This window comes from Berghia stephanieae, chromosome 7 (genome assembly GCF_034508935.2).
Source record: "Berghia stephanieae isolate SIO BIC M18660-M18661 chromosome 7, UCSD_Bste_1.3, whole genome shotgun sequence".
Lineage (NCBI taxonomy): Eukaryota > Metazoa > Mollusca > Gastropoda > Nudibranchia > Aeolidiidae > Berghia > Berghia stephanieae.
This window is the reverse complement of record NC_088366.1, coordinates 20,848,199-20,861,791: the sequence shown is the minus strand read 5'-3', so window position 1 is coordinate 20,861,791 and position 13,593 is coordinate 20,848,199. Positions and strand designations below refer to the sequence as shown.

Here is a 13,593-nt window from a genome sequence, read left to right as displayed (position 1 = left end):
TAAGAGACATGGGCCATGCAAAGAAACCATATGATTGATATAAGAGACATGGGCCATGCAAAGAGCGATATTATTGAATTAAGAGATCTGGACCATGCAAAGAAACCATATGATTGAGATAAGAGACATGGGCCATGCAAAGAAACCATATGATTGAGATCAGAGACATGGGCCATGCAAAGAGCGATATTATTGAGTTAAGAGATCTGGACCATGCAAAGAAACCATATGATTGAGATAAGAGACGTGGGCCATGCAAAGAAACCATATGATTGAGATCAGAGACATGGGCCATGCAAAGAAACCATATGATTGAGATAAGAGACATGGGCCATGCAAAGAAACCGTATGATTGAGATAAGAGACATGGGCCATGCAAAGAGCGATATTATTGAGTTAAGAGATCTGGACCATGCAAAGAAACCATATGATTGAGATAAGAGACATGGACCATGCAAAGAGCGATATTATTGAGTAAAGAGACGTTGGCCATGTAAAGAAATGTATTATTTATTTTTGAGATAAGAGACCTGGGCCATGCAATGACATCTTGTTTATCTGGCATGATACTGGTTTGAAGTATTGGGTCACGTATTGTGGGCCTAGCTAGCATATTTAACATAAAATAACTTAAAACTTATTTTGGGCGTATTTAGGCAATGTGGTTGATGCTCCAAGCTGAGAAGCCTGATGACTTTGTTATAGCTACGGGGGAGACACACAGTGTACGAGAATTTGTGGAGCTTGCCTTCAAATGCGTGGACATTGATATAGAGTAAGTAGGAAGAATAAAATTAAATTAGATTTGTCTATTTACAGATTCCCGGAAATTTACAAAGAGTGTTAAAGTCAAATTAAATGACATAGAGTATTGTCATCAGTGTATTGAAATAATTGTCTGTGGATTTTTTACCATTACCAAGTAGATTTTAGATAGTTTTAAGGTATGATAAGGTAGTTAAACAATCCATTCATGGGAATTTATGAGTTGTCAACTTTACTGTTAATGATACAGAGTGTTAAATCGACTCTGCAATATTTAAGGACAATATAGACTGCTGTGGTTTGAAATAGTAGTCTTTGGGTTGTTGACTACTACATACTTGTTGCTTAAAGCCTGACGCTTGTGTTCTTTTTGATACAACAGAGGTGTAGGCTTCTGGTCCTAGTCCAGCTGTGAGTGTTGCAAAGATTGAGTCCTTGGAAACGGATCTTTACCAATATTCTTTCACCGCATTCAGGTGTAAAATGAGTACAGCTCTTACAGTGTTGCCTGTGTCAAGAAAATATTGTATGTAATAGCGTCTTTAAAGGTTTTATGTATCGTCCTACACATGCTAAGTGTTGGGACACTTAGTGTGCCTTATAAGTGGATATTGGGCTGTAAGTTTCTTTTTGAAAGAGGGAGAGCTGAGAGTGGGGGGGGGGGGGGGGAGAGGGGGAGAGGGAGAGAGAGAGAGAGAGAGAGAGAGAGAGAGAGAGAGAGAGAGAGAGAGAGAGAGAGACCGGGAGTTCCCTGAAGGTGATGGGCATGGACAGTGGACGATGGAGGTCATTCGGTCTGCCCTACATGTCAACAGGTTTGAGTAATTAAGTAAGTATACGGGTTTGTGAGAACCGTGTAATGGTAGCATGAATGACCAGTAATCAGAAGGCCTGAGGTTCGATCCCCAGTCAAGGTAGACTAATTTTTTGGGATGTGTTTTTTTTCTTGTATTTTTCTTTCTTGCTTTGTCTGGCACCTTTCATACACACTAGTTCAGATCTTTGCCCACTAACAGCATGGTGGCATACTTTGGCCGGCGATCTGAAGACTATAAAGATGATATGAGGTGGAGCAAAGAAGGTGGCCCCAGACCATTCCAGTTTCAGATAGAGATCTGGGGTGTAAACCCTATTCTCCAGAGAGTGGCCAAAGAAATAGGTAAGTGGAGTTGGACACTTTATCGAAGTTGTAGAATATCACATAATAATATCTCATGTACACATAATATTTTCTTTTGTTTGAATTGATCAGATGGGAAGGCAGCGGGGTGGATGAAATTGGCAAAGATAAAAAGACAGGGAATGTTCTAGTACGTGTCAACCCCAAGTTTTACAGACCTACTGAAGTGGTGAGTTTTATGTCGTCATTGTCATCGTCACTATCATCAACATGCTCGTCGTCATCATCATCACCATCATCATCAGCAGCAGCAGCAGCATCACCATCTTCATCATGAGCATAATAATAATAATAATAATAATAATAATAATAATAATAATAATAATAATAATAATAATAATAATAATAATAATAATAATAATAATAATAATATTATTATTATTATTATTATTATTATTATTATTATTATTATTATTATTTTTATTATTATTTGATAATAATTATTATAATAATAATAATAATAATAATAATAATAATAATAATATAGTAATAATAATAATAATAATAATGGTAACGATAATGATGATGATGATGATGATGATGATAATAATGATGATGATGATGATAATACTAATAATAATAATAATAATAATAATAATAATAATAATAATAATACCATCTTTACCTTCGTTTTATCTTATCATATTAGCTTACCTGTTACCTATTTATACCCATTCCTCCATCATCAGTGCTTGCTACTTGGAAACCCAACCAAGGCCAAAAAGACTCTAGGATGGAAATCAAACTACGACTTTGAGGTAAAATGGATCTGCTTATTGAGAATCTGTTTTCATCTTTTAGTGTTCTCTTCCCTTGACTTCATTCTCTTCCAACTTTACCCTGTCCTCTTTGTCCTCCATCGTGTTCATTGTCTCCTTCTCCTCTTCTACCTTTTTCTCCTCGTCCTCATATTTCTTCTCCAATGCCATAAGGATTGCTTATGTAATAGGTACAAAAGCCAGCCAAATAATGACAACTTGAGCTCTATTTGTTTTGTTTTTTTGGTGCTTTTTAAAAATTGCAATGTCCATGGGGGTTGGCAAAGGGTTGACACCCCTTTCCGTTAAACTCAAACCGTTACAGAAACGCAGACAGACAAACCAAATCCTTTTTTTAGCTTGGGTGACCGAAGAGTTTCTGGATAGCTCGGGACAGAGAAGGATGGAAACTCTTTGTCTGTGGCCTATACCCTGACCCAGGGTGAAAAAGGCAATGATGATGATGATGATGAATGTCCACTAATCGTGATCAAAGCGCTTTACAAAGGCTCCTTAGCCAACAGCAACTCATGTAAGACAAGACATGGCGCCTGGTAGGCATTATTGCATTTTTTTCCCCGACAGACAATGACCAGGTACTCATTTTACACCTGAGTACCTTGAGAGAATGTGAGTAAAGAGCCTTTTGCAAGGACTCAACAATGCCTCGTTCAGAGCAGTCTCGAACCCAGGACTTTCCAATCCAAAGGCGAGTTTCATACCACTAGACCACCTAGCGCACATATAAATGGGACTAAATGAGACTACCTTGGAAACTATACTATAGATCATCTGGGGCGTTACCTTTACAATAGGACTGACCCTCTGGGCCAGACCATGGGACTTATTTATCTATTAAACAATATTAGATATATATATATATATATATATATATATATATATATATATATATATATATATATATATATATATATATATATATATATATATATATAAATATATATATATATATATATAATATATATATATATATATATATAATATATATATATATATATATATATATATATAAGAGAGAGAGAGAGAGAGAGAGAGAGAGAGAGAGAGAGAGAGAGAGAGAGAGAGAGAGAGAGAGAGAGAGAGAGAGAGAGAGAGAGAGAGATTTATATAACCACTGCATGTGCATGTGGTGCACAAACTCACATCCACAATCAATTCTTTGCATTTCATTAATTTCGTAAACCTCTTATTTTCTTTATCTCTTTACATATTGATTATGTATTATTGCTCAAGCAATATGTCTATTTATCTCTTTTAAAAACTCAATGATCTGTTATAATTACTAATCAATACATGGCAAGCAAAATAAATGTACGTACTATAGTTGTATGAGTGATCCCTGGTCTCGTGGTAAGGCCTTGGGTGGAATAAATAAATAAATAAATAAATAATAATAATAATAATAATAATAATAATAATAATAATAATAATAATAATAATAATAATAATACTTTATTGCATTCCAAAAAGGAAATTTCTTTACAAACGTGTTATAATTTACACGGTATGATAAATAGATAATGGAAATATGATGTATATATAAATAAGGAGCTGTTATAATTTACACAGTACGATAAATAGATAATGGAAATATGATGTATATATAAATAAGGAGCAGTTTCACAGTCAGAGCTGTTCACCTCCCATAATCTCGGGTTCACTCCCTATTAGTGTCCACCTCCCATAGTTCCAGGTTCACTCCCCACTGAAGTCCATATACTTTGGTTCCATGATCACTGCCCGGTGATGTCCACCTCTCATTGTCCCAGATTCACTCTCCACTGGTGTCCTTATCCCAAAGTTACAAGTTTATTCTTCTCAGGTGTTCATATCTCACAGTCCTGGCTTCACTCCACTGGTTTCAACATCCCATAGTCCCAGGTTTGCTCCTCACTTGTGTATCTATCCCGTATTTACTCCCTACTAATGTCCACCTTACATAGTTTGAGTTCACTCCCTGCTGCAGTCCACCCCACATTGTTCTGGGTGTCTATCTCAAAAAGTGAGTACATTTCTCTCTTGTCCACTCCCAAATTGTCTACATCTTACAGTCCTAAAGTTCACTCCCCACCAGTGTCACCAGCCCATTATCCCAGGTTTAATCCTCACTGATGTTCACATCTCAAAGTTCTGGTTTTACTCCTCCTGGTTATTATATCCCATGGTCCAGGGTGCAACCAGGTTCACTTCCTTCCCACTTATGTCCACACTCCGTCTTGTCCTCGAGTTCATTCCCCACTACTATCTACAACCCAGGATCACAAGGTTTCCTCCCCTCTAATATTGACCACCCATTATCCTGAGTTTTATCTCCACTGATCTCCATCTCAAATGGTCCCTGGTTCAATCCCCACTGTTACTCAACAGAGCACTGGGTCAATTCGTACTTCAATGTTTTATTATCGAAATAACCTGACGAGGCTCTGCCTCTTTATCGACTGATCAGAAAATAAGCAATCCATTACAGTACAGCTGTTGGAAACTGCCATAAAATGCCATACTTACTTAACTCAAAAGCAATAAGTACATGCTTTACATTGTTTGTTCAACAAGACCAGCTGTACAAAAGAGCATTAAGTTTTAAAAAATATTTTTTGCTGTGCAATTATTTCCCTTGTCACAGTGAAAAAAATCCCTTCCAAAGACAAATAGGCCTGCACAGCTGACGGAAGCTACTCCCATACACTTATAAAATCTCGAAAAGTGATGCAAAAAAACACACCATGCCAGATTGATTCATCTGCTTGTCAAGCTCATGGAAGAGTGGTGAAAGCCAATGAATTCAGTATGATGGAGACGTGGTTGGGGTCTTTTGACGGCCATGGTGGGCAGGTCACATGAGGTGTTTTCTATCCCCCTGTATCTGGTTTCTGAGGTGCTTTCTGTCTTTCTTGTCTTGGAATGGGATTTCTTGGTTTTGTCCTGGCCCTTGCCCGACTCCTTGGCTGGATGGGAAACAGTTAAATGTATAGTGTTAGTTTGGGGAGGTGATTTTTATTCCTTGTAAACCATCTTTAGTTTTATATTTATAGTTATATATTTTTGAACATATCTTGTAAACATTTGAGTGTATTCCTCTCAGTGGGATCCTGGGCTGGTGTCTGGATGACACTTTAAGGTTACCTCAAACGAAATACATTGATGGTGTATTTTGAAATCTACATATGTTCCATATTTGAACAAATTTTCCTTTGTCTTACTTTTTCTTAGGTGCTTTAATTGTAATTCTAGAATTTTTTGACCATTGCATTTTCTTCCTTTTTACTGGTGCTGAACTGACCTAAATATGTCGCAAGCGACTTAAACACCTTTAAAACAAACTAACATATGATGGAGACACTATAATATCTGTAAAGACAGTGTGTGTGCAAGTATCTCCCTTTTTTTCTACATTTGTATTTTCAATAGCAATCAGAATGCTCAATTTAAATTATTTTGTCATTCACTGTATTTTGATTGATTTGCAAAAAATAAAAATAAGGAACTAACGCTAAATACTAAATGTTTCTTGAGACGATTTTATGTTTCACTTTCACACGTATCATCCCTATCCAAAAGAGTGCTTCCAGACCACTTGTACTGTAGGAAATGGAAATATGTTTTCACATGGCTTGCGAGGGGAAATAAATAAAGCATTTTGAAGCACATTGAGTAAACCAATAAAAATGCAGACATAAATGTTTATATTTATTCTAAATATTTATATTCATGATAGTAAATAAAATAAAATTCCCTTTATTCCCCCATAGGGGAAACTTTTCTCTATGGTCTATTCCAAGGGAAGAATGGAATAACCCAGGCATCAGCCGCAGTGCAGCGCCGCAAATTGACCTAGGGCGAGGTGACTTGCTTAAGGCCACATAAAGCAGCGGCGAGTGATCGAACTTGGTACCTTTCGGGTACGAAGCAAAGACCGTACCTACCTCTGAGCCAATCAACCCCTTTTTTTTAAAAAGGAGGAGTCAAAGATTAATCATAATGATGATAATTGTAACATCAAGAAAGCGAGAAAGAAGAAGGAGAAAAAAATATAGATTGGAGGTGCAGGAGAATGCTCTTATTTTATTATTTTAATATCTCATCCTTGTTTCATTCTTCTATCTACAGTCGTTAACAAAAGAGATGGTGTTGGCTGATATAGAGTTGATGAAGAAAAATCCCATTGCTTAGTGGAGCTGCCAAGAAGGTTTTGTTATCGAAGACCTTTTTATACTTATACAAAGGTGGGTAATTCAATGTTATAAGGGACAAGCATTCCGTTGTATTCACAAAAGTATGCTAAGTAGCTAATAATAAGGCAGTTTACTTTTAGTCTTAGCGAAATATGATATTTTTTAAAAAACAGAAAAACAAAACAAAAAAACTGTCCAATGTAACGTTCAATGTGACACTAAGAATTTAAGTTCTTAAGTAAATAATATGTGACTCACAATCTCAAAAACGGTTTTTTATGTCAAGATGCGTTAAAGGTCAAGAGATGAGTGAATTCACTATCTTAAGTATGAAACTTGTGTTATTTTTACATGTGTTATTGGGGACAATATTGAGTTACTTAACTCTCTCCGTACCGACTGTTTTCAGGATTTTTTGTCAAAATGCCATACTTACTTAACACAAAAATTTATTTATTTTTTGTAACGCACAAACTCAAAAGCAATAAGTACATGCTATACATTGTTTGTTCAGCAAGACCGGCTGTACAAAACGGCATTAAATTTTAATAGCTATGAAAAAAATATTTTTCTTCAAATTTTGGGACATACAAAACAAATCTAAATAAGAAAAATGTTCATTGAATCGTAACAAATGTGACGTTTTTCATATGGTTGGTAAGGACAGGGTTGGTAAGGACAGGGTTAAACTGACAAAAATTATGATCTGACAATTCCTGTCCTTTTTTCTTCTTTAAAATCACTATTTGCCATTTGGTGGACCCTGACATGATACCATTTTGAGATGATGAGTTACATATTACGTGAAATAATTTTGTTAAATTAATTTTACTGTTTTGTTGTTTTTTTTGTTTTTATTTAATTTGAATAATGACAACTAATCCAGAAAAGTTGAGGATGGCATTAAAAGTATAACAGGAGTGGTTTTTAAAACTATCACTTCTTACAGTCGAAAATTTTGGACATGCTTTATGTTCATTTATTTATTTATTTATTTATTTATTAATTTATTTATTTATTTATTTATTCATTCATTCGTTTAAATGTGTGTCCTTTTAATTTTGTTATATTATTCAGGTGCAATGTACAAACATTTATACAATGAGAGGATTCGTCTCTACGCAGGATATTTTGGCATGGGCATGTGGACAAGTACAACTCTTGGTTGATATTCTTGTGTGTGTGTGTGTGTGTATGAGAGAGAGAGAGAGAGAGAGAGAGTATCTGTATGTGTGTGTGTGTGTGTTTTGTCTGTGAGTGTATAAACCTATTAAACCGAAACATCAAGGGAGGAAATCCAGATGTTCTGTAAGTCAATTGATTTGATTATTTGTAACTAATCGTCTCAATCCCGCATTTTGTTTCTGGAAATCTGGTGCTGAAAATTTCAAAATATATGATAAATTGAATACTAGTATTGAAGAGATTAAATGTAGTTTCGTAAATTGTATAAGATAAAAACATGAAAAGGCATGTACGAAACATTGCCAGATAAAACAGAAAGAAATATACAAGGCAAAGTTATCCCAACAAAATCTTTCTTTCTGTTTTATCTGGCAATGTTTCGTACATTGTCCAGTTCAACGTGACTTATCAGACTAGACCTAGGGAATGAGTTTAAATTTCATCATTGTTTATTTACCTAGCTAGGTACTGATGCAATTTTTTATTGTTGCAGCACTTCTTAAACGTGAAACAATTTACAGACTGTGTTACAAATCCCCTTTTAATGACTCTCATAGCCTCACATTTTATTTTTATTTTATTTTCTTTGTCTCTATTTTTTTTTCTTCCTTGTGTGTGTGTGTGTGTGTTTGTTTTTTTTTTAATTCCAACGACGGACAATAGCTGTTTGAATGTGTTGATCAAATGTCAACCACTGTTTATTTATCGACTGCTATTTTTGATTTAATTAATTCCTGTTCTGGTGACTTGAAGTCTTTTAAACTTTAGTCGGGTAACTTCTAAATCTTAAATTTGGTTGTGTCTACTTTTAATCCTTACAATTTTATTTTTCTCAAACATAATGATGAGATTTGTTTTTATAGTTTGATATTTCACTTACAATTTACTTCAAAGGTTTTAATGACTTAATTTTCAATTTTTTTTGTAAGATAAAAAGAGAATAATGAGATACAGTGATTGGACAAACCTGATATATATATATATTTCTGTGAATTTGAGATTATTATATATTAGCATATATTGACTTAATCTCTGTCTTCCTTATTCATGAAGAGCAGTTTCGCGTAATTGTTGTACTGTTTGTTTGTTTTTAAACCTGCCACTTACAACTGGAGCCAAATTTGGACTTTTCTATCTAGATTTGTATTTATAAAACCAAAATTTCAATTTAAAATGAATATTGTTGTTAATATTATTATGATTATTATTATTATTATTATTATTATTATTATTATTATTATTATTATTATTATTATTATTATTATCATCATTATTATTATTATTATTATTATTATTATTATTATTATTATTATTATTATCATTATTAATTTGTTTTTTTTTTTTGTTTTTTTTTCTCAAATTTTTGCAAGAGAAGTAATTGTGACCAAATAAACTACACTGCGTATATTCTTACATTTCATTTGGGTTGATAAAGATTTGTTCCCCATGATGTAATACAGATTTGTTATTGGTTGCTTGTAATAGGTCAGAAAATAACAGTGTTGTAATACACAACATGATGGAGTTGTCATCTTGGCCTCACAACAAGCGCTGAAATAATAGCAATAGCCAACTAACTTTTTTTTTTTTTGTTTGTGATATTCTTCTTGAAAATAAATTCTCTTGCTAAATATTGTTTTATTCATAAAAAGAAAGGAAACGAATAATAAACCTGTGTTCAGTATTTCCATGAATTTGAATTTAACATTTTCACTATTTCTGTGCAGCGCTGCACTGTTTTGTACCATTAATTTTCTTTCAACCCAGTCTAATTTCGTGTTTATGAGTCAAATGTGCAAATAGTTGACACAATTCGACACATAAGGCAATTAAGTTTTGGTGTCCTATTTCATTCATACGTGAACAAGTATTTCATATGGAACGTATCTAACTTCGACTAGCTTTTCTTGTTGATTAATAATGACAAATAAACAAAAACAAAAAAAAACAAAAAAAAAACAGAGACTGGCATCAAAATTATAGCAGGAATAAATTCTCAATTTGTGACCAAGAGAAGCAAATGAAAACTAAATTATTTTATAATTTAAAAAAAATAAGAATATGGATGCTTTTTTGTGTGTGTTGAATAAAAATGACCTCATTCACAATATGAAATCTTGTCCAAAATACACAAAATTAACAAGAATATAAAAAATAACTGGGCAAAAACTGGCAACAGGTAGTGCAACTATCCAGATATTTTCGTATTTTGATTTATTCAATGGACAAGGAGTGACAAAAATTGTGGCCTAAAACTGTCAAATGAAATTCATGCCGCCATGAAATGAAATTGCTATTTTTTTAACTTTTGGGAGGAGAAAAAAAATGTAGATGTGCTCTGTTCTGAGATAAGCATTAAATGATAAAGTCGCAAAAATAAAATAAAAATTGTTGGCAAGTCTGATAGTGATAATTGTGTTTAAATTTACAAAGTGCAAAGTGAAAGTTTCGGTATCTAAATTGAGATTCAACATAACTTCATATTGGCAATGATCATTTTCTCTACGTCAATGATCTTTCCTCTTCATGGGCACATTTTGATTCATTTCACTCTCATTTTCATCCACTTTGCCAAATTTCAACTTACTTTCGTTATATTTGAGTCACAGACTGTTATTATAAATATAACGTTCATAAACCTGCATCAAAAAAACAGTTTAATCTCTTCTGCAACTCAAATAGTTTTGCCATATATTTATCCTATAGTGTCATTTTCGCTTTAATTTCATTTTAATCTGCTATGCCGAATTTGAACTATCACCATAATTGAGTCATAAACACTAAATAGATGAACCAGTGTTACTAATTTTGAAGGCGACCGACACAACACGACTTCTTGATCAAAAAAGAATTTGACTTCTTCCACACCACAAATATTTTTGCCATATATTTATCCTGTTGTGTCAACATAAAATGCTACAATGTACGGAGATGTAAATTATTAAATACAAAACGTACAACAGGTCTGTCACTGACACAGATTCAATCAGTTTGTATATTCAGATTTGAAAGGGGGGGGAGGGGAGAGATTAGGTGAATTCCTAATATTTTTTCCTCCAGATTCAAATTTGTAACCAATTTTGGGGGGAAAAAGTGAAAAGAAAGTATCTTGTATTTTTACCAATGGTTGATATATTACCAAATTGAACTGCACTACATCAATTCTGAAGCATTTAAAAGTGATCATTCATAAAATAAAATAATTCTTAATTTACAAGTATAAGTCTGGCATTTTGTTTTAATACACATTTTGAAAAAAATCAAATTCGGATTTTATATAAATATATCTACAGATTTTTTGTTTGTTGCTTGTGGCAGATCTGGTACCAAAAAAATTATTGCTTTTGGGTTCAAACCTTTCTACAGCCAACGATGTGAATTTTGAATCATATTTTATGGATAAATGAAGTAGATGATGAAAATTCGATATAGATAAAGTCAAAATAATCAGAAATACGAAATTTAAAGATTTTTCACTCTTTTTTGATAAAAAGTTATTACCGAATGGGGTATTAACTAGTGCGGGGCGGTCCTTGGCAAGCTTAAGGACCACGGTCCTACGGTCCTTGGGAAATGAAGACCGCAAGGATTCTTGAACCGTTAAAGACCGCTACACGATGAAAACCGTGGCCTACAGGAGTAAAACACACGGAGTAGTCACACTCATTTCAAATTGTAACCTAATTAGAGAAGAGGGGTGATGCCTTCTTTATTTGCTCACCGTACTTCATTGTTACTTCGATAATTTAATAAAATTTGAAATTTATCCCCATTAACGGAGATAATGGCATCGCCCAAGGCGTTGATCGAGTTGTTCGTGGCGTTGATACACACACGCAACTCCTACCCCCCCCTCCCCCCCCCCCCCCCACACACACACACATTAGAGGGCAGCGAGCATTGAAGAGTAAGAGAGAGACGTGAAGTTATAATAAGAGGGGGTGGATGAGGTGATAAGAGGGGTCGATGGTGACTTTTCGCCAGATCTAACAAACTCAGCTACCCATTCATTGCTGAGTAGACAGGGATTCAGAAAAAAATCGACTGCACCCGGGATCGATCTCTGGCCCTTTGCGTATAAAGAGAGTGCTCTATCAACTGAGCTATCGGGGTCCCCAAATATTCTATTGGACCTTTTAAAAATACAGACGTTATAACTGGTTTTTTTGGACGGAAGAAACTAATGAAACTCATATTACTTGATTAGTTAAAACACCAAACGAAATTTTAATATTATTGTATTATTTTAAATGACAACAATGCGATAGAAAGGAGTGGCGACAAGAGATGGACAAAAGAAAACAAAAAAATCAGACTTGCAACTTGCTAGGTTCTACACACACACACACACACACACATCTTTAGTAGTCACATACATTTCAAACAATAACCCATTAGAGAAGAGGGGTCATGCCTTCATCATAGATCATTGTCATTGCGATCATTATGGTGTAGTAAATTTTGAAATTTACCCCGTATAATGGAATCGTCCAAGGCGTGCGCCTCCTGTTCCCCCCATCTCACACACGAAAGGGCGGTTTGCGGAGTGGAGGGAGGTGGTCGTCTGCCTCTATGGTCGTCTGTGTCGTTTAGTGTATGGCAAAGGGGGGTGGGTGCGATTAATTAAGTGGGATGGGTGGTGATTGGTGGAAGATAGGCAAAGGACCGAGGCAACGAATCGCTGGGGAAGTAGTATGGCGCGAGACCGTTGAAAGGTGATAAGAAGTGAGGACCGCCGGCGGTCTTCCTCTTTGGGACTGGACCACGGTTCACAGCTAAAAGACCGTGGGACCGGTCCTCGGTCCGGTCCTCAGCGCGGCACTAGTATTAACAGTATCTGCATCATTTGGCTAAGAAGGAGTATGGAGCCAAGAGGATTCTTGATATATGTGTTGTTCTGATATAAAATGTTTTAATTGCAATTATTTTATTTATGCATGTAATCTACGCATGGAACATATTATTATAATAAAAATATAAATATTTAAGTATACCTAAGTACAGATCACATCTTATTTTTATTTACAAATTAACAAATGTTTGTTTTCAATTCATTAACCTATTAATGTGATATGTGATTTTACACATTTTTCTTTCACTGTTTATCTCTTATAAAATGCTCTTCAATGTCTATTTTTTCTGTGAAATGTTTCAAAAGCTGGTTGTTCTGGGCAGTTGGTGGGTCTGCTCCACTCAATACTAACAAAACACTTTTTCTCATTTGAACAGAAATAAATTATATTTCTTATTGTGATAGATAAAGATAACCCCAATTTACAAGAGGCTTGAGGCTGAGATTTCTTTCGGAAGTCGTAAGAAGTCTCGTTTTAGACTCTGATAAGTGGGAGATCATTTTAATATATGTAAATTGAAGATTTTCGAGTCTAAGTATTTGTTAAGAACTGGGTGGGGATCCTGACCTCCCATAGCGGGCAGGGTGGTACACACTGTGTCTTCTATCCCCTTATATCTGTTTTCCAACATGCTTTCTGTCTTTGTCTTGGAATGAGAT

At 34.6% G+C, this 13,593-nt stretch overlaps 1 protein-coding gene across 2 annotated transcripts in view; it reads left to right on the top strand.

Moving 5' to 3' along the window:
• Positions 1-13,079, top strand: part of LOC144976873 (GDP-mannose 4,6 dehydratase 1-like) — a 110,328-nt gene extending 97,249 nt beyond the window's left edge. For both annotated transcript variants that reach the window (XM_078921417.1, XM_078921416.1), the window contains 5 exons: positions 657-775; positions 2,018-2,114; positions 2,635-2,703; positions 6,832-6,947; positions 7,974-13,079. In XM_078921417.1, the coding sequence (XP_078777543.1) occupies positions 657-775; positions 2,018-2,114; positions 2,635-2,703; positions 6,832-6,894 (348 nt within the window). In that variant the 3' untranslated portion in view covers positions 6,895-6,947; positions 7,974-13,079. The remainder of the gene's footprint in view (positions 1-656; positions 776-2,017; positions 2,115-2,634; positions 2,704-6,831; positions 6,948-7,973) is intronic.
• Positions 13,080-13,593: the final 514 nt, after the last annotated feature.